The sequence below is a fragment of the Papio anubis genome, chromosome 6 (genome assembly GCF_008728515.1).
Source record: "Papio anubis isolate 15944 chromosome 6, Panubis1.0, whole genome shotgun sequence".
NCBI lineage: Eukaryota > Metazoa > Chordata > Mammalia > Primates > Cercopithecidae > Papio > Papio anubis.
Genome location: NC_044981.1, coordinates 124690865 through 124713343, shown reverse-complemented (window position 1 = coordinate 124713343; position 22479 = coordinate 124690865). Strand labels below are relative to the sequence as shown.

Genomic DNA, 22479 nt, shown 5'->3' with positions numbered 1-22479 from the left:
CTTTTGCACAAGGGCACCCAGCCCAGGGTGCTCTTGGTGGGAGGAGGCTGTGTCAGCCCAGAGGAAGGGTCGCCTCTCCCTAAATTACAGAAGCTCTGTTAGGAAGATCACTCCAGAGTGAGGGCCCCTAGGTGTCCTGCATAGCTAATGTACTGTTCTGAGACAAAGGCGGTTGTCTCTGTTTGGGATCTGCCAGGAATTCATGTAATCAGGTTGATGTCTCCAGTGGTGATGTGTCTCACTTCTTATCACATACACATCTTCAGAAGAGGGTATTATTCCAATGATAATTCTATCAACATGAAATCAATCATGCAGACGCCAGTGTCTTTTGTGTCCATTTCTCACAGTGTTCCACTGAAGTCAGTTTTTCTTTAGTGTTGTTGTTTTTTCATTGAGAAAGGATTAAGCATTGAGGTGTTGCTTGACTTTAGAAATTGGGTGGGCTGGCATTTGGAAATGCAAATTTTCACTGAAGCATTTCAACTCGAGTATCTACTGACTAGCCAGTATAGAAAGGATAGAATAGGGAAACAGGGCATCCTCGTGGAACTTGCTTTCAAAGTCTCACTTGGCAATTTACTTTTATTTATGAAATTCAGAGTTTATGTTTCAAATCTAAGTATTTCCTCTTGAAAGTAACTTAATCAAAAGCAGTTGATAATAGCAGGTTAATTACCTTGAGTCTTTGCACTGGAAAAACTGGCTGGGTCACCCCCTTATACAACCATCTATTATGATTATATGATGACTCATTATCACGAAGACAAGCTTGTGCCATTTAAACCAGCAGGATTCCATTTCTTCACCAGAGAACTATCTCTAAATACACACACACACACAGGCTCACACACTTCTGAGTTTCCCTTTGTTTATTTTTGCAGCTAACAAAGTATGTTTTTGAGGTTAACAACAAAGCACTGGATAGTACAAGTGGAAGATCATTAATATGACTGGATAGGAACCTCTTTTAATTTCCCTTTCTTGGCTTTTTCCACACCCTAGGTGGATTATACTCAGCACTGCCACACCTAGAAAATACACTCAGATACCAGAATTGCAAAATTCAGGAAGAATGCACTGCACGCTGTATCCAGGCAAGCCAAGCTCACCCAAAAATGGTCTCAAAAAGCAAAGGGCTCTGACCATCGACTGAGGGGGTTGCAAGCCCAGCCCGTCTGCAGAAATTTTTAAACCTGAAACCACACTACAGAAATTATTTTATATATTACACTTATTTTTAAAACTCAACTGTAAAAATAAGTGTTGCAGGAAGAGTGAGGAAAAGAAGAGGGAATATAAAAGAGGAAGTTAGGACTGAATCCATTCGTTCCAACTTCCCTAAGCAATCCACTTATTGATCAGTGTTTCCAACTCAAGGAATATTTAAAATTTTTTAATTAAAGAAAAAATTCTATCAATCAGAGAATCTTGAAGGAAAGGGGATCATTTACAATCATTTTACAGGTGAGGATATTGAGACCAGCAGGAAGATGACCTGCCCAAGCCTGCACAGATAGCAAGGACCAAAGTTGGGGATGAGTCTCAAATATTCCCTTTCAGATATGCTTAGAAAAACAAGTCAGTGTTCACATTTACTGTATTAATAGGAATGTCTTTCAGGGGGAGTTTACAGAAAAAAAATTAAACCGAATTAATTTAGGATGACTATATTTTCCATTGTTTTCATTTCCTTAAAAAAGGAAAGGCTATTGAACTTGATTATCAGTTCTGCAGTCTATGGTTTTGAAGCTAAGTTATTACACCCCACAGCTACCTGTGTGAACATGGAAAGACCTTGACATATTACTTCTTTGTTACATTCAGCAGTAAGTGGCACTTAGCATGTCTGGCTACTTACAGAGTGAAATAATTGCTTAGGAACCTAGAACTGCTTATTTAAAGGGTGGGAACTCAATATTTAATTACCGAACCAAAAAGCACCTCAGCTTTACCGTGGGAAATCTCATGCAATGCACTGTTAGCCTTCAGGTGTTTCTCAGCCCAATTCTTCATTACTCTCCAGAATCCTCTGGAACTTCCCTTCTGTTCATGACATAAAGGTATCTGTCTTGGTGAATCTGGACCAATAAGGAATGGCAGATCTCTATACTAGAACAAGGCTGAAGGAAGCAAAACATTTCTGCAAAGTATCAGACTTAGTTTATCTTTGTCATAAATACTTGAGGTTGACCTGGTTCTATTATATCAGGCTTGTTGGTCCCAGGAGGTTGCATTTTTCCTAAATGTGCACCGTTAAGGTGTTGTGTGATTGAGGAGGGGAAGGAGGTTGGATGGGAAATAATGCAAAGACAAGTTCATGGTTAAAAAAGCTTATAAACGGAGTAATTTTCATGTATAACAGGAGACCACATTTCTTTATCTCTAGATATCCATTATCTTCTTGAAGGAGCTGTGGTATTATTTTAAATGATGGGATTTTTAACATTTTTAATGACCACTTCAAATTCTCCACCAGTCACGGCATAGTTGTGTGGGTTTTTCTTTTCAATTTTGGTATAACCACCCAGATTACATTTCTCTAACATTCACCTTGCATTTTGAAAAGCATAGAAAAATTCACTGCCAAGGACTAGCTGGCCAACAGTAGCCCTAGGGAGAAATATTTCCATTCTCCCACCCAGCCTCTCTGCACCCATCCTCACAATGACATACACCATAGCAGAAGTAACCTATAACCTATGGTGGGAAAAGGAGTAACAAATGATAAAATGGGAAGGTGGGCAAGGGGAAAATAAATCGAGACTGCTACCCCACCACCTGAATGGAAGGGGACCCCAGCACGAGGAGGGGGCTTCAGCTACACTCCACAGATGTCCCCCGGGTGTCTGAACCTGCCAGAAATCTCTTAGTCCATTTTCCTCTGGTTGGTAGGACTGTAGAGAAATTGTTTAATGTGTGTCTAGGGTATTGTTCATTGAGGAAAAAGTTCAGGGAGTAGATGACTAGAATTCATTAATCTCCACTCAAAAATTGGTTTTGGACACCTAAAATGAGCAAGGCCTTTAAAACTTCAAACAAACAAACAACAAAAACAACTTTTCATTATAGACCATGTTCTTATTACCCATTGTTTTTTAAATTCCCTTACCCAGATTTGAAAAACGGAAAAACTACAAACTGGAAACAAGTTTAGAATACCTGGTTTATTGGGAAAACTTCATAATGAAAACTACAATTGGCTTTTTCCACAACTTACAAAATAATAATCTGATATTTAAAATGAATTGGTTTTCATTATGTAAGTAGAAATGGTAAAAAAAAAAAATAGCAACCCATTTGATGCATCATATATATGCTACTCAGAGAAACTCAAATCCCCGAATTCTCCTGTGGCATGTTTTACATCAGACATTTTACATCTGTTTACCAAGAAAGACCAGGATTTTAACTATATGTAGGTTTCTGCTTACAGTTGCAAACTATCAGAAGCCTGTCTATATGATAGAGCCCAGAAAAACCTGAGATTTAGAAAAGCGAGTCATTTATTCTCCTGAGGCTGTTTTAGTGGCACTTTTGTGACAGGAATGACCCTCCTGATGCTTTACTACACAACTTAACCAGATCTATCAGTCATGATAAATTAGACCCAGTCCATCTTTCAATCCAGTCTACTCTGGTTCTGAACATATAAACACAAAACACTACAGATTTATTAATATAGCATTTTCCCATATCCTAACCCTATAAAGAACTTTAAAGAGAAAATTTCGTCTAAATATTTCACACTTAAAGTAAAGCCTTACTAACTATGGCAACAGGTTTGGACCACGAAACAGTACCTTCCTAGATGACATACCGAGTCAACATGAAGCCTTAGCAAAAATGAATGATTCAGGATATTAATGAGAAATTCTCACAAACGATATGCATTTAGGAAATGATTTTGCTTTCCTTAAATAGTCTGAAGGCTTAAAAATAAACTTTTTGTGTGTTTATTTTAGAATATTTGGTCATTAATAATTTGTAACATTATCTTCCTCTTATCCTTAGCCCTTAACAGACCCAGTGCATTCTATTTGGAAATAACAAGAACTTGATCAGATTATTAAGTCTTGGAAACCGCATTTTTACCTTATAAAGTGTTAAGTTTCATATTCATATTCTCTTCTAAATGTGCTATAAATGCTACAGATAGATATAAGGAAATATTGGCATAGTATAGGTAATTAGTGAAAAGACACAACTTTCACAAAACATATTAAAAGATAAACATGAAACTATAACACTACTTAAAAAATATTTTCACCCAAATTATTTTAGCATTTTTGACTAGTTTAATAATATGAACACTGCCAAAAAATGGGTTCAAAGTCGCCTGGAGAAACAGTTTCTTCTTCTGGAGTCCATCTCAGCAGCGGCGATTTTCTCCCATACTCATTCTCAAGTTAGGCAGATGTGTAGAAGTACCTGGGCTTGGCATTACCCAGAAGGTCATCTTCGTAGTTGGGGAGGCAGCAGAAGAAGAAGGCACAGCCAATCAGGATAATCGTGGCTGCCCACCCAAAGCCGTAGGCCCAGTTATAGATGTAAGTGACAGCGGGGTTGGCATGAAGGGCGAAGGTCTGGGTGTACTTCACGGGGTAAATTACCAGGGAGATGATCTGGAACACAGCTAAAGGGAAGAAAAAAATCCCAGGGTATGAATGCATACATGCATGAAGGAATAAATACACAGTAACGACAGATTAACTCCTTCCACCAAGTTTCTGCCTCGAAATAAGTATAAAATCTACCTGGAGGCAGGAGGAATCTGGTTAGGCAGAGGCCAAAAAAGATTCTTGACTACTGTGTGTAAGAGATGCCTGGCACTGAGCAGTATCACACACATATGCCAAATATGTGAAAAACACACACACACAAAAATAATTGGAGAGCCATTCTATATTACATAAGCATTATATATACTATAACAAAAAAGTACAAAACTGGCATACAATACAAAGCAGCACAGTAAAGAACAACCTATCTTTTTCATCTTTGTGTTTCCTATACCAAACACATACTTCATATGTTCAGTGTTAGCAAAAATTACATACATATATATATATATGTATATATACACACAGGCATGCACATATATACACACAGCCATGCACACATGACTCAACATTGATATTCAATAACAAATCACTGGAATATTCATTCAATAAGTAAATGACTAAATGAAGCAATGAACTGATATTGAGAATGATCAAGGGGAGAATCCGCAGAGAAGCCTGCAGAGGACGTGGGAATCTGAAGAGGAAACAGACGTGGAGGGAGGGCAGGGGGAAGGGCATCGGGAGGTGCGGTGGGGACAGGAAAAATAAAAGCAGCAAATGATCACAGTGCTTAGGGAGGTGTGAGTGAGGATGTGGAAAGAAACACATGAAGATTTCTAAACTCTCTGGGATAATAGTCACATTATTACAATTATTAACCATTGTAATAGTATTTAAGTAATTTCAAACAAATTATAAATTTCAAACGAAAGTAGACTCGATAATGAACATTATGTTCATTATCGAGTCTACTTCCGTGGTCTTTTTCAATGAACATGCATGATTTTATAAAGCTACAATGAGTATATACATGTGTGTTCTGCATCATTTTAACTTAATATTTATATGTACATTGCCATGTCAAAGGGTCTGATTTTAGCTCTTTCACCGTAAGACACTACTCTCCACAAGGAGGGACCAAGTAGCTGTGCCCGCCAGGAAGGTATCAGGAAATCTGTAGTCCTCACCACCATTTTTCTACCATCTTAATTCTTTTCTACAGCTCCACAGATGTACCTTGAAGTAGTTTTCTTTTTCTTCTTCATTTTTTTTTCCACTGCTAGAAAGGCTATAGATGTTTCTGTATCTTCATTTGTTGCCTCTAATTCTTAACTAAACTAAAACATTCCTCTTGTAATTTACAAAGGACAATCTTAGGGCAAATCTTAAATATTTATCTACTTCTGGTATACTTTAAATAGCAAACTCTTACTATTTAAGTTTGTCATTTGCTACCACATACTGTGTAAGATACAAAAGCAATGCTTTTCTACGTTGACTTCTAATTTTCTTGGTAATAAATATTAAATATTGCTATTTATCAATTCTGGCTCATCATATACAAAGTCCTTATAATAGTTTGGATTAATTTCTGCCTAATTTAAATAGTATCAGTGTTCAATTTTTCTGATGTTTAATGTAAGAATATATCTAAAATTTAAAACAACTGTTTCTATGAAACATACCTTAAAAGTCAAATAGGCCTTATTCAACATTACCACTAAAAGTGTGTTGAGATTTCTAGGGTTTTTATTCTTCTAAATACATTTTCTGTTCTATTTTTCATACTCTTTAAAGGAAAGGATGAGTATTAAATTACAAAATGAAAATTCTAAGTTAAGCCAACTGTTAAGCTATAAATCTGTTGAAGCTCACTGAACTAATTTTCTTTACAACAATAACTCTGCTACCCTGTCACTGTGGATGCCCACTGCTAGATCTTTTTGTTTTAATGCTACAAGAAAGCAATGGATAAGAGTTTTACTAGGATTTTTTTTTTATTCTGGTAAAATATACATAACATTTATCATTTGCACTTTCAACTGTTCACTATAAGTGTACAATTTAGTGGCATTAAATAAATTCACAACGTTGTGTAACCATTACCACTGTCTATACCCAAAACTTTTTCATCCATACATAAACTCAGTATCTCTTTAAAAATAACTCCCCATTCTTCCCTCCCCGCAGGGAGTAACTTTTATTCTGCTCCCTGTCTCTGTAAATTTGCCTATTCCAGGTAGCTCATGTAAATGAAATAATATATTTGTTCTCAGTCTGTGACTGGCTTATTTCGCTTGGCATGTTTTCAAGGTCCATCATGTTGTAGCATATATCAAAATTTCATTCCTTTTTATGGCTGAGTAATATTCCACTGTATGTATACACACACTCTGTTTGTCCGTGCATCTGCTGATGGACACTGGTTGTTTCCACCTTTTGGCTGTTGTGAATAGTGTTGCTATGAACATGGGTTACAAGTATCTTCAAGTTCTTGTTTTTAATTCTTTTGGATATATACTTAGGAGCGGAATGCTGGGTCATATAGTATTTACTAGGATTTTTTCAACTAACATTAATGTCTTAGTGTGATATTTATTTATTTATTTATTTTTTTTTTTTGAGATGGAGTCTCACTCTGTCACCCAGGCTGGAGTGCAGCGATGCATCTCGGCTCACTGCAAGCTCCACCTCCCAGGTTCAAGTGATTCTCCTGCCTCAGCCTCCCATGTAGCTGGGATTATAGGTGCGCACCACCAAGCCCAGATAATTTTTGTATTGTTAGTAGAGATGAGGTTTCACCATGTTGGCCAGGCTGGTCTCGAACTCCTGACCTCAAGTAATCTGCCTGCCTCGACTTCCCAAAGTGCTGGGATTATAGGCATGAGCCACCACGCCTGGTCTTAGTGTGTTATTTCTAATGGTGATTTAAACTGGCATCTATGGAGTTTTCTAAGACACATGAAAGGAAGATACATCAAGTGTGTTTCCTTCCTAGGGTCTCATAAATTTGAACTACAAAAATAACCAAGTAGAAATGAAAGTGGACACCAACCAGGTTCTTTATATGTTTTGTGATTCCAAGTCACTTCTGATTTTAAAATAATATTCAAAAAGCAAACTTTGAAAATATGAAGATCAAGAACTTTATTTTTAATGAAGAGAAACTGTCAGATGTGCCGTGAAGAGAGCAGGGCTGTGTATGGACCAGCCGGTTTTCTGAGGCACTCCTCCTACCTCACCTGTGCTGCCCACAGCTCTATGAACTTAACTCTCCTAAGCTCAGGGAACCAGCACAAAATGGCCTTCCTCCTGGTTCATGCATGATCATACAGACCCCTTCGAGTCATAAGGCTTCCGACCTGTTTCCAAGACCATCTGCTCACTTTGTATTTGTACCTCGGGTCTGTAGCTTGAATGTCTGCTTTGGTCCCGTAAGCCTAAACTGGTAAGAAATGACTTGTGGCCTCGCTTTGCCGCTATCAACACCTTCTCTTTCTTCCCTGCTCGGGAAGTCCAGTTTTACTTCTGAATCTAACTCTGTGGCTAGGGTCCTGCCCTTGACAGATTTCCTTAGTGCCACATACCTGACTACAATTTCCAATAATTCTTCTCCTAAAATCCTAGTTCTTGTACTCCATCAGTAAGTGTTCACGCTGGGCCCTGCATACCCGAATAACTAAATTTCCTCACATCACCTGTGTCTGGACCACTATCTCCCCACACAGGCACTATGCTGCAGATTCCCGTTCCGGCCCCTCCCAGGGTCTTCCCTCCCACGGCAGAGCACCATTTCATGACCCATATCATAAGATCATGAGACTCTTTCAACAAGGGAAATAGTTCAGGGGCGTTCAGGTCCCCTCGGCAGGGGGCTCACAGCAGGCCTGGGCTGGGGACCACAATGGAGAGCACTGCTTTTCCAAGGCTGACATAGCCTAGTTTCTTGGGAGTCAGTGGATAGGGCCCCCTAAGAGAGAGAGGGGCATGTAGAGTGACAACCCTTGTCACTTGGATGGGGAGTACAGCACACTGCATGAGCCACAGGAGGAAAGGGACACAGATCTTAAAACACTTCTCTCCTCTGTTACTTCTACCCTAGTGATACATTTTCCAAGAACAGACTAGACACTGTAACAGTCATGGGTCTTCTTTGTGGAATTGACCGTTACTAAGTTGATGCCCACTGAAGGCATAAACGAAGAATTGCTGACACACAATCTTACCAGCCAAGGCAAGGAGACCTCCAATCACTCTTAGGAAGACAAGCATCTGGGGTCCACAGAGGGCGAAGAAGGAGAGGATGAAACAGATCACCAGGATGATGAAGCCACAGAAGAGCATGGCAGCCGCTGCTCTACCCCATGCTGCAAGAAAAAAAGAAACAGCAATTAACAAGACAGACATACCAAGTTTAAAAATTACTTATCGTAGTATCAATATAGTTTTTGGCTTTTTTCCCCTACTAGTTGTATTTGGATGGAAGGACAGTTTTTCTTTTGACAATACTTAAGCATCTCCATATTTTAAGGGAAGAACAGGCAATTCATATGTAGGACGTTAATATACTGAGACTCAGAAATGTCTTTTCCCCCTCAGTTTTTGGCAAAAGTTTACATCTCTGAAATTAAAGTCAAACTTCATTAATCTGTTTCTCGTGTGATAAGTTTGCCACATAATGGGTACAAGGGTCACCCAAGTTCTAACACAACATGATCATAATAAACAACATTTTTGGTACTGAATAATCCAGATTATAAACTCCAGGAAATGTTTTTGAATATCTTTAAGGGATCTTTGTTTCATATTAATGTTTGGTTCCATACAAAAATAATCATGAAAAAATATATTTATGACTAGGCAGAGGTGTTAAATAAAACAATTTAAGTGTGGAGAAGTAGCTCTGATCTTATAACAAGCTTGTAACTAGCTTATAACAAGATCTTATAACAAGCTTGGGAGCAAACCACTTTCCTAAATTTCTGCCTAAATTTTAATTTCTTAAGTATTCAAAATGTATTTTACAATAGATTTTAATGATTTATCTTTGCCCTAAAAAAGAATCAGGATTTGATGGCAATCAAGTTCTAGGTTTGAAGACCTACATGGGCACCTCCAGCCCTGGGTCATTCTATTCTGCACTGAGGAAATACAGAGATCCATGCTATCCACACGAATGATTCTAGTCAACAACGCCTATTGTTCAACCCACCCTCATTGTTAAAACCTCTTCATACACAACCTTGCCTCTAGTGGTAACACCTTAACATTCAGGACATGCATGAGCTTACTGCATCCTCACAACAACTTTTTTTTCCGTTTTATTTTTATTTATATATATTTTTTAATTTCAGTAGTTTTTGGGGTACAAGTGGTTTTCGGTTACAGGGATGAATTGTATGATGGTGGAGATTTTAGTGCCCCCGTTACCTGAGTAGTATAAATCTCATAATAACTTCTTAAAGTGCACACTGCTATTGTTTCTATTTTAGAAATGAAGGATATACTTAGAGGTCAAATAGCCTGACCATAGCCACACAGCTAGTAAATGGTTTAGACAGAGTTTGATTTCAGCCTGTTTGAATCTAAAACATGACTTTTAAAAAATAATTTACACACTATAAAGTTCGCCCTTTTAAACTGTATAATCCAGTGGTTTTTACTGTATTCACAGTGTTATGCAACCATCTCCACTAACAATCCAGAACATTTTCATCGCCCCAGAAAGAAACCCCGTGCCCATTAGCAGTCACCCTCCATCCCCTCTTCCTCCAGCTTCTCGCAACCACAAATCTACTTTCTGTGTCTATACATTTGCCGATTTGGGACCTTTCATATAAATGGAATATCATATACTACGTGGCCTTTTGTGACTGGCTTCTTTCACTGAGTGTGGTATGATGCAGTTCGTCACGTTATAGCATCAATCAATACTTCATTCTTTTCAATGGCTGATTAATATTCTGTGGTATGAATATACCACTTTAGTCTATGCGTTCATTTGCTGGTGGAAGATTGTGCACTCTTAACCTATTAGCCTTCACTGCATTTGAAAAGGAGAGTCATGAGTCACATGTCCTCCGCCTTGACATTACTCTTACTCTGTAACACAGCACAGCTGACAGTATTCGTCCTCCCTTAATTCTACGTCATTTGACTGGTCAAGGTGAAATGAAGATGGAGGCTGGCAGAAAGAGCAAGGGTGTTGGAGCTGCTGGACCTCATTTGGACCCTGCCTCTGCCCCGTTGGCCATACTTCAGTCTCTGCATCTGTTAACCACGGCTACAAACGCTTGTTCCAAGATGATGGCGAGGAAGCACACTCCTGTAGTATCAGTGACTAACTCCCCAGCCCTCACTACTCCAAACATTCCTCCTGTGTCCCTGGGACTTTTCTCCAGTACCTCATGTCTTTATTTTCTTCTACATTTGCGAGCTTCTGCACCATCCCATAAAGATTGTTCCTCAGTCATCTTTTGCATTTTTCTCTCTTCATCTGTTAGAGACAAACCTGAGCTAAGGCTCCACATGCCCTTCTCCAACTCCCATGCACCTTCCAGGTCTTCCTCTAGATTCATGAATGACTGGGGCACAATAGATTATTAAGGAGATAAAACATTTTTCTGTCCTAGAAACACTGTTTTCACACAAATTAGGTCAGGATGGGGCTGAGACTGTACCTGATTTGGCCTAGTTTTATATGGACAATTTTTATTACTTTCCTCCAAATCTTCTAGCTCTTCCTGTCAGACCACTGAGAGATTTGAGAGATCAGGTTAAAATGGGAACATTTTATTTTAAAATAGAAAGGAATAAAGCCCAAATGTTAAACTTAGTAAGCCTCTTTTCTCACTTTTGCCTCATTCTTCAAGATAACTTTTAAGAGAAGAGGGACCATGCTTTGGAAAGAATATTAATTAATCAGACCTCTCTAAGTACAGCCCATAGACCACAAAGGCAAAATAAGCAGTAGTGCTCCTTAAAATGATACTCATTCCTGTGCCTCCCTCCAGACCTACGGAATCAGAGCTTGAGTGGTAGTACCCAAGAACCTGCATTTTATTAGTGTTTCTTATATCCATAAAGTTTGAGAACAACTTAGATGATTAAAGTCCTTATTAAAACACATGCAGCACTATCAAAAAGGTTCGTATAACTTTAAGTATGTGACCCACTGTCAATTATAGTTTCATTTCTTTAGATTTTTTTAAATGGCCACTGGTACTCATTAAGTTCAATGAAGCCCAATAGTTAAATCAAATAAGCAAAAACATTATTTTAATTTTATGAGTTCACAAGTTTGAAACTGCAATGAAAGGAAACATATCTATATATGCATGTGAAATAATGCAAACATAATAAAAATCATTGCATGGCAGAATTTTCAATAAAAACAGGCAAAACCTCCTAACAAGGAACGTATTTCAATAACTAAACTTTTACAATCACAGATAAAGGTTTGAAAAATCTAGCCAAATAAATTATGTATGATATTTCTGTAAAGAGTAATATTAACAATTTTACTTATTTGAGGAAAATTAACATAAAAAGATTATTACTATTATACTTCCTCTAACATTACAGCTGAAGTATAATTTATGCTTAGTTTCCAGTGCTTGGAAGGAATTAAACCAAAGAAATGGCAAGCCAATTCACCTAACCTAAAGCCAAGATGTGAATGTAAATATAGGAATATTTTAAGAACTTTTCCCATGCTATCTTAAAACAATTCAGTTAATGTCTTGCTTATTTAAAGTGCTGAGTCTAAAGAAAATCAAAATGGAAAATTAAACAACATTTTGTCTTGAGAAAGACTGCCTTGGAAATAGAACGTGTAAAACCTGCTCCTTGCATCACGGAAACACCCACATTGAATCACTTAACTATCATTTAAGACAGAAATCTTGGCACAGTTCTAAAGATCCTGACTGATGAATAACAGACGTCTTCAAGTAAAGTAATCTGCCTTCTCATGTCAATGACCATTTAGACCATACCAGGTCTGAGCAGGGTCCTTCCAGCCCACCGTTCTGTCTGAGAAGAGGCTTTTCAGATGCAGACACTTAGAACCTGGGTATTCTCCATGACCTACATTTTGAAAAGTTAATCACTTTATGCCCTAGGTAGCTATGGTCTCACTTAGTTACCCAGAATGAGCCTACTATCTACAAACTGACCAAACCCTTTAGGAGCTGTTTATATTTTTATATTATATCATGGTCTAAATTCTATCCTATTTACCAACCCCACTGGAAAACATCAATTTTTAGAACTTGTCCTAAAGCTACATCTTTCATGATTCAATAGATGGTCCTCAGTTTTTCAAAGAGAGACTGTCCATCTTTATCTAATATGAACATAAGTTTGTCTTTCATTACTATTTTATATACCAAATTTGTGTGTGTGTGTGTGTGTGTGTGTGTGTGTGTGTGTGTGTAAGTGTATGGGAGAGAGTAGAAAGGATTCTCATTGTCAACTGTCATGCTTTGGATTAAGACCACAAAAGCATTCAGTACTCCAGGTAAATAGATGCTGCATTTCTGTGTAGGAAGGTTTTGTTTGTTTGTTTTATTTTCTTAAGGGAAGAGCAATTTGGTGTCCTAACTTTATTTTCTAAGTGCTACTTGGAAAAGTTCATGTAATCAAAGAAACCAACAGCATTAAAATTTAAGTGATATTCATTAGATGAACAATAGCTTATCAAAGTTTCCTAGCCCTTGCAAAGATTCAACATCAAATCAAGAACATGGAAACCAACGTGTTCTAACGTCACCAACAAAACTGAGTTTTTCCTAGGAAGGGTTTTTAAGTTTTTTATATGAGAAAGCATGCTATATTGTTTTCCAGAAATTACATACAAAAAACCCAAAATGTTACAAGGCTAGTAAGATCAACTAATAAGAGCAAAAAAGTAAAAATAAATAAATACCTTAAATGTCAAGCTAGAAATAGGCCAGCCGTGGTGGCTCATGCCTGTAAGCCCAGCACTTTAGAGGGCCGAGACAGGTCACGTGAGGTCGGGAGTTCGAGACCAGCCTGGCCAACATGGTGAAACCCCCATCTCTACTAAAAATACAAAAATTAACTGGGTGTGGCTGTGGTCCCAGCTACTCAGGAGGCTGAGGCATGAGAATCGCTTGCACCTGGGAGGCGGAGGTTGCAGTGAGCCGAGATCGCGCCACTGCACTCCAGCCTGAGCAATAGAGGGAGACTCTGTCTCAAAAAAAAGGTCAAGCTAGAAATGATAAACTGAAGCTTGAGAAAATAAAATAAACTTTTATTTTGAGACAAGAAGAACGTCATTAATATTTTTTAAATTGTTGGTAATACTTTGGAGACGATCACTAATTTTCCCCCTAAAGGTAGTCCTCCTCTTCATGAATCTGCTGCATTCTTCAGTCGTTTTAAACGTGGCCTACCCTCTTACTCGATGTCCTTATGACACTAATGTGGCACCCAGCCAGAGTCCAGTCCCTTTCCAGAATACAGGATTCATCTGTCAATAATACCAAAGATTCTGTATTTTATGACACTAATGTGGCACCCAACCAGAGTCCAGTCCCTTTCCAGAATACAGGATTCATCTGTCAATAATACTAAAGATTCTGTATCATCCAAGATTTTGTCAGATTCTTCATACTGTTTCTATAACGCTCTTTAAGCCAAACATAGGCGGAACTGAAAACTGGATAAAACCACAGTTCAAGAAATAAAAAAGATCCTGCCTACAACTAAATGTAAGCATGGGAGAATGATGTATTCAAAAATATAGTTTTGCATATTCAATGAGGAGGTAATCTGCAGTGATTTGGCCAGTGCTTCTGAAACTTAAAAGTGCTTACCTCCTCCGGGATAGTTAAAATGCAGATTCCGATTCCTAGGCCAGCACAAGACACTGGACGTCCAACAACCACCCAGATAATTCTGCTGCACTGGTTTGCGACACTTTGAGCAGCAAAACCCTAGAGGACAACTCATAATAGGCCCCCCAAAAAATACATAAATAGACACCATTCTGCAGAAGTTCAGGAAGGCAGTTAAATGGCTCAACAGAGAGATGGCAGGGAGAATACATGGGAGAGCATTCCACAGCTGGTGTGAGATTCTTTACATGCTCTGCATGGTCTCATGAACCTGACTACTCCATTGCTCTCTGTTACTTTAACCCTTAATAACCTTCTTTCAGACGATTTATCTAATCAACAAGAGGAGAAGTCATTCTATACAGGATGGGGTGAAAACAGGAAAAGTCAATCTAAAGACAGGATAACTAGCAGTGAACCTGGGATCTACCCTCAAATATTTGAACATCTGTCAATGAAAGAAGACTGGAAAGTAGGAATTACACAGCTCTGTCAGTTTAAGAGAAGTACTTGGAAACAAACTATCATCCAGGGAACAGAACTAAGTTGTTGAATAAGGGATAAAGCTTAGTCACGGGTGCTATGGATGGGTGCGGGCTTTGGTGAAAGCTTGAATCTGGTGTACTTTAATTCCCTTCTAATTATAACATCCCAGTAGTCTGCATCCCTTTACAGGACAAACACAAGTTAGGGGACACTGAGAAAAACTGAGGCTGTCTACGGTGGCTACTGCTGAGAGAGGCACATGTGGAATGAATGGCCTGGACTAGATTACTGGGTCCTAAACATTCTAGATTTTATAAATCATACGTACTTTTAAAAATTATTAAATCAATAGAGTAGCCAACTTTTTATTTTTTGCTGTGTAAGGACTTGAATGCATACATGCTCATGCAAAGAGTAATCTGTCTGCTAATGCCTAATTTCATAAATTAGGAACAGTTTTTTGTTTTGTTTTGTTTTTGAGACAGAGTCTCGCTCTGTTGCCGAGGCTGGAGTGTAGTGGCATGATCTGGGCTTACTGCAGCCTCCGCCTCTCGGGTTCAAGCAATTCTCCTGCCTCAGCCTCCCAAGTAGCTGGAATTACAGGCGCCCGCCACCATGCCCGGCTGATTTTTTTGAATTTTTTTTGTATATATTTTTTTGAGACGGAGTCTCACTCTGTGCCCCAGGCTGGAGTGCAGTGGCGCAAACTGGGCTCACTCCAAACTCCGCCTCCCAGGTTCATGCCATTCTCCTGCCTCAGCCTCCTGAGTAGCTGGACTACAGGCGCCCGCCACCACGCCCGGCTAATTTTTTGTATTTCTAGTAGAGACAGGGTTTCACCATGTTGGCCAGGCTGGTTTCTAACTCCTGACCTTAAGTGATCTGCCCGCCTCGGCCTCCCTGAGTGCTAGGATTACAGGCGTGAGCCACCGCACCCAGCCAGGAACAGTTTAATACCTTTCACTACCCAGTTCCCACTGAAAAAACCACAAGGGCATGATCTCAAAATGAAGTCCTTTCAATCGCAGTCTCCAACCTTTTTGGCACCAGGGACCAGTTTTATGGAAGAAAATTTTTCCACAGACTGGGGTTGGGGTGTGGTTTTGGGATGATTCAAGGGTATTACCTTTATTATACACTTTATTTCTAGTATTATTACACTGTATTATATATAATGAAATAATTACACAACTCACCATAATGTAGAATCAGTGGAAGTAACGGTCTGTGGTCTCAGGGTTGGGGACCCCTGCTTTAAGAGGAATTTAGACTAATGTAAACTATTGACTTGTACTTACTTTTCTTATTTATTGTGCATTTGAGAGCCCCAGGGCTAACTGACCTAAAACTATTTCATGTAATACTGATTCTTTGACTTGTCCAACAGTGATTTCATGTTAAAAACAAACAAAATATCGATGCGTTTGCAGTATGCAAAGGGTGGCTTTGGTTAAAAAACAACAACAACAACAACAACGGAGGCTTTGTACTTCCCAGTTTGGATTCAAGGCAAATACTCGTCAATCCTCACTGACTCCCTGTTTCACTCTGGTGCACAAACTTATCGCCATTATTCTCCACTTGAACAAGCTGGAGCTTGCCTGCGATTTGAAATCTACACAGCTGAGGCCGAAAATATCCTCCTGATGTATTCTTTCTTAAAAACTGGAAAAGAAGGTGCCAGCGGTGCAAAACTAGTGTGAGTGAACATACATTTAAATTTCACATTTTATTTATACGTGAAATTTGAATGATTTCAATCATTAATCCATAGATTTTCTTTTCCTGTTTTGACAAATATAAATCATGATTTTTAAAAAAATCAAATAATGTTTTAAGCTGGGTGTTAATTTAGCTGGTACTATCATGTCAAAGAAAGTATTCAGCAAATAATTTGGCTCATTCATAAGGAAAAATGAGGTGATTTGGTCATCTGAAATTCTTAAACTGTAACAGTGAAAAATATAACATTCTGCTTTTTATATAGTTCTAAGGATTTATCTTTATAAAAACATCCATACTCATTAGGATTATTGTCAATATTTGCCAGGAATAACCTGTGTCTTTACTACCAAAATGAATATATTGTTATGAACATCATCTAATAAGAGAGGTGCTGAAACAGTTCGTAATAAAAAGACTTTCTTAATAGTTACAACGGTAAATCAAAATATTTATTGCCTAGTACATATGAAGTTTTTCAAAGTGGATGTACACACTCAGTTCTCTATATGGAGATCTCATTTTAATCAGAGCCATCAACCTTATTCCTTGTTGCACAAGATACTGTGTGTTTGTGCATATGTGGGAGTGTGTGTAAACTGCTTACTTCATTTTAGATAAAGTACAAGCTCATGTAAATATATGGTTTTCAGTAAGGCCTTACTGAGGCTATCTGAAAATCTAGAGTTCATAGACTCCTAGATAATCACCTTACAGTGTCGTTATACACAGCTTCTACAATTGTGAGGCCAAACTAGCCAATGTGCATGTGGCGATGAGCACAGAAGTATAACGAACACTTAAACTCATCTTTGACTAAAACAGCCAGGGGTAGCTCCGTATCTGCTGTCTTCTTCCCACAGTCACCTCATGACAGCAGATCCCAGATTCATGATTTGATTCTAGATCTTCAGCAAGAGCCGTGTGTGTGTGTGTGTGTGTGTGTGTGTGTGTGTGTAATGCATTACTGGCACTTAATTACCTTTGCAAAGGTAGCAGGAATAATTAAATTGAGTTGTTAAAGCTACTACCATTTACGAAAATCAGTCATGCTGCATTATAAAGAGATTTTTCAAGACCCACTTAGAAAATCGAGCTTTTCTAAGGACCAATTTCTATGTCAAACTGAATTATAAACTATACACTGGTTAGTGTTTTCTTTACAATGAAAAAAATTAACATTTAGACTTCTAATTAAAAATTCAACCAAACTAAGAAAAAAAGACCTGCTTACTGCCTTCCATATACAAAGCAATGTATCAGTCTAAGGTGGAACAGCCACACCCTAAAAAGGTGAGCTCATCCTGCAAGCCAAGAAAAATAAAAATGGCATTGTGCATGTTTCACAACAGGGCTGTGGTCACAGCCAGAGCTTTGCAGGTGAAATCATGTCCCGGCAGTAGCACTGATCATAGTTCTGCCAATATCCGCCCCCCCAGTCGAAGGCACACTAACCTTACTTTATATGTGGAGGATTACTGCGTATACTTTGGGTCTGCATTAGTCTTTGGAGTAGGGTATAATTATCAAAGTATGTTTAAAAACACAAACGCAGATCTGTTAGGTCCCCTACAAGACTGAGTTCAGATGCATTTTAACTAGAAGATAGAGGTACATTATTTCAAAAAACAATGAATTCCCTTAAAAAACCTAAAAGACTGGAGATGATACAGACCTGAACTGGCGCAGTGTTTGTATGGGTTTTCAGAGAAGAAAACACACAAACTGCAAGGAAAGCTGGAATTTTCTGCAGTGTTTACATTTTATTACCCGGCTAATGGGGACCATGCTTGCTTCTGTGGGGGAAGTTCATCATGAGGACGTCCAAAGGATTACACAAAAGAAAGGGCACTAGGCTGCTGATATAGTACCCCAGAAACACAAATAAACAGGATTGGGTTGGAAGCCCTGGGCCACTTCAAAGAAAGAATCAAGTAAATGATAATAGTAAGAATTGAAAACAGGCAGGGTAGATTGCTTTCTCTGTTTAAAACTATTAAACCCAGTAGGTAAAGCCCATTTGGCTTTAAGGTTTTATTAGGCTCTCACAGCCCCCCATCTCTCCCACACACATTGCTAATCACAGTAGACCCCAGCTGTGATTCCCGTCCACCCCTAGGCAAGGAGAGGGGGCTTCCCACTGTGAAAGAAAATGCCATTTCAAACAAGAACCACGCTCCAATCCTGACTATCAGCAAGGCAAGCAGGGAGCTTCCTCCATGCTGGGAAAATGGCACACCCCAGGTACATTAAATTTGCCAACTCTGCTTCACTTCGCGAGTGTAGGGAATGTGTTTGCTTTTTAGATTTCAAATCAGATTAAAATAATTAAGTTTTCTAAACAGCAATGCCATGCTTAAGCCAAAGGACACTCCCTAGAACAAGAGCTAACAAGAACTAGCCAGACCGGTAAAAAAGACTGAAGTAGCTATTGAAATCGTTAACTGCTAAAACTGCCTGAAGGGGTTTTTTTTTAATGGGAACGTTTTTTTCAGCTATATCAAGTTGAACGAATCCACTGATATTAGGGGAGGCACGTTATTTCAATATTTATATTTTAATCATAAGAAGAAACAGGAGGAAGAGAAATTTCAGGTCTCCAAGAAACTTTGTTCATTAGATTTACTCATCTAAACTTGCAATGCTTGAAATAATCTTTCGTACGTAACTGATAAAACCCAGGAAAAAAAAAAACTATACAGTTTGAACTAGGGCCATTTCTTTCTTTTCTTTTCTTTTTTTTTTTTTTTTTTTTCCTGTTTCTGAGCTTGGTGTTAGCCACCCAAAGCTACCGCTGCTGCATTTGGTTCAGGTCGGATGCATGAGCCCCAGCTCGCTCTAAACAGGCATTCTGAAAGGCACCGGCTCCCCCTGACCCTGTGAGGGCCCACCACGCGCTGCGGCTTTTGCAGGCCGCAGCCCCGAGGGCTTCCTGGAGGCGGCGGCGGCGGCGGCGGGCTGGCACTCACCGTACTCCATGAGGCTCTGACAGCCCTCCTCGTAGGACCCGCTGCCGCCACCCTCTTGGGAACATTTCCACCACAGCGAGGACGTCTGGATGTGGTCGCTCGACTGCAACCAGCCGCGGCCGGCCAGCGCGATGATGTCGAAGGCGATGGCGCTGAGTAGGAGCAGGGGCAGGATCCAGCGGCAGCGCTCGCAGGCCAGGCCGCAGCGGATCATGTTGACGGACGGCGCGGGGCCGAGCGGAGTGGAGCGAGCGGAGTGGAGCGGGCGGAGGAGCGCGCGGGACGGGCGGCAGCGGAGAGTGGCCTGAGAGCGCGGGCGCCGCCACAAAAGTGAAGAGGCCGCAGGGAGGCGGCTCCCGAGGACGCCGCTCCGGGCGGCCCCACCTAGATTCCGGTGACTCAGAGCGCGCCCGCCCCGACCTGCCGGCCCGGCCGGGGCGGGCGGGGCCGCTGGTAAACAGGCGGGGCTGGGGTGACACCGGGCGGCGGCGGAAGGCGGCCCGAGGGTCCCACGCGTCCCCCGAGCCTCCAGTCCCGCTCGCCTGGTCCTCTCCAGGCGCGTGTTTTGTCTTCCTGGCGCACCAACATATACACCTGTTTATCTGCACAGCGCCAGCCTAATATCTGACCCCTGATGTCGCGTCGTGGCGCGGTGGTCAGCAATGCCATATTTGAGTTTTCAGCAGTGTGAGATGGGTGTTCTAATTGCACCTGTGGATAAAGGCTGCACTCCTTTGGACGCGTGCACCCAAACCCAGAAGCCCGTCCCAAACCCAGGAGCCCGTCCCTGACCCCTGCTGACACAGGTGATCCCTTTCTCCTAGGCTCCACCTTTGCACCTTGGACCTTGGCTCCCCGGGTACTCTTACCTCTTTGCATGCTGTTCTTTCCTGCTGGGTTGCCAGCTTTTGGAAAGCGGAGGCTATGCTGAATTTATCTGTGTATCCCTAGTGTCCAGCACTGTGTCTGGATCTCAAGGGAAGCTCAGTGAATTTGATGAATGAACATGTAATTTAACAAATGCTCGCTTCCTTTTGGAAAGGCTTCATCTGGCTTCCCCAGATAATTTCATGTCGCCTCTGCTGCAGTCCACTTCCTATCACGAATCTCTACCTGTTTAAACTGCACTCTTTCTAATCTTCATTTACTATTTTGAGGTTTTTCCAAATAAAAATCATACGTCAGCATGCAACCTGCATTTAGAATCCCCCCCTTGGTGTCCTGGGCTGGCTCCCCTCAACGTCCTGACTCTTCAGGTGTGGCAGGGAGGGTGGGGTGGCAGCCAGGTGTGCCGCTGAGGACAAAGGAGTTCTCAGTGTCAGGCATCTCGGTGGCCTTGGGAAAATCACTGAAACATCTTATGGGGGTCATGTACCTCCAAAGATTTCTTCTGAATCCCCTACGTTTTCTGTTAATTTAATATAAAAGTGGGAACTACTTAAAAAATATTTAAAATTATATTCCAATTTGATATTCTCAATAGAAACAGAATACTATTTTGACTTATACCATTTTCTGGCAATTCTTGAGGATAAATAAAAGCACGGATAAAGTATCTGAAAACACATGAAATAATTTCTCCAGCCTTCATTTTACATAATTCAAGTTTTACATAAACCACATCCTATATTTTTATTACAGGTAAATATTTTCACTTTCAAAGAACACGAGAGGGTGTTCTGCCAAAAATTAACTTTGTATCGTGGAAGTTGTGTGAAGAAAATTGTGATATTTATGTTCTCAGGGTTTTCAAAAGTAATGAAGATATTTGTTTAATTAGCTATGTATAATATATTTGTGAGAAAAAATTTTCTTATAAGTCAAATACTGACCAGAAGCAAAGTGGCTTCAGACAAAATGAGAGTTTCGCAGGCGTCTTAATATCTCTGAATAATTTTGGACTTGATATATATAATTTCTTTCTGTTATTCAATGAAACAATTTCCAATGGGCTTGAGAAAAAGAGCTCATCAGTGCTGAGGTGAACACAAGGAGATTAGCTCTTCACAATTTCTGGAAGAGACCACATTGACCCTGGTGGGTTTCCAACAATAACTTACCCAGCATGTGGTGTGGACTGTAGAACCGGATGGTTCAGGTTTAAATGCTTTCTCATATTCGCTGTGTGACACTGGGCAGGTTACTTCAGTTTTTTGTGCCCCCGTTTCCTCATCTGTAAGACAGACACTGCTAACTTCAGTGTTTTAATGAGTGTTAAAAGAGCAAATACATCTAAAGTGCTCAAGATAGTGCCTGTATATGGTAAGGATTGATGATGATGATTTTTCATACAGGTTTTCCACTTTAGAAGATTGAAAGAGGGGAATTTCCATGTTTCTAAAGGGCAAATTCTATAGGTGAATACCAACTGTAAGTGACTAAGTTATTTTAGACAATGCAATCATTCATCCTAGCCATATTCATAAAATGATGGCTCATAGAAAACAGTAGGCAGTTGGATAGTTCCCCCTGCTGGATAATGTAGGGATTACGCCTGAGCACTGAGCACTTGGCGAAAATGTAAATTGTACCTAAAGAAAGCTTTTTTTAAATTGAGGCTTGACTGACATACAAAAAAGTGTATATATTTAATATATACAACTTGACAAATTTGAAGATAAGTACATACCCATGAAACTATCACCATAAAGAAAAAGGTTTTATTTTTCTAACTTGGGGTTATCTGTTACCAACAAAAATACATAAATATATAATTTTAAAAATAAAAATTGGTAGAAAGTAATAGTAGTAATACTAATAGCAGCTGACAAACATCTGCTGGAGTTTACTATGTCCCAGTGGGTATTTCACATCCACCTTATGAGGTATGTACCAGCATCTCCTTCATTTACACAAGGGATTGAGGCACAAATA

General features: G+C 39.7%; 1 protein-coding gene across 1 annotated transcript; it reads right to left on the bottom strand.

Annotated features, from left to right (window-relative positions):
• Nucleotides 1–3147: 3147 nt before the first annotated feature.
• Nucleotides 3148–20005, bottom strand: PERP (p53 apoptosis effector related to PMP22). The gene is made up of 3 exons (XM_003898114.4): nt 19606–20005; nt 8792–8932; nt 3148–4636 (listed from the first exon to the last, which is right to left on the bottom strand). The coding sequence occupies exons 1-3, from the start codon at nt 19817–19819 to the stop codon at nt 4410–4412; spliced, it is 582 nt and encodes a 193-aa protein (XP_003898163.1). The 5' UTR covers nt 19820–20005; the 3' UTR covers nt 3148–4409.
• Between the last annotated feature and the right edge of the window lie 2474 nt (nt 20006–22479).

Bases quoted from the DNA above. Each gene is read 5' to 3' on its own strand.
- PERP (XM_003898114.4), bottom strand. From the start codon at position 19,819: ATGATCCGCTGCGGCCTGGCCTGCGAGCGCTGCCGCTGGATCCTGCCC. The intron at 8,933-19,605 runs GTGAGTGCCAGC...TTTTTCTTGCAG, and splicing joins TCAGAGCCTCATGGAGTACG to CATGGGGTAGAGCAGCGGCT. The intron at 4,637-8,791 runs GTAAGATTGTGT...TCTTCCCTTTAG, and splicing joins AGGTCTCCTTGCCTTGGCTG to CTGTGTTCCAGATCATCTCC.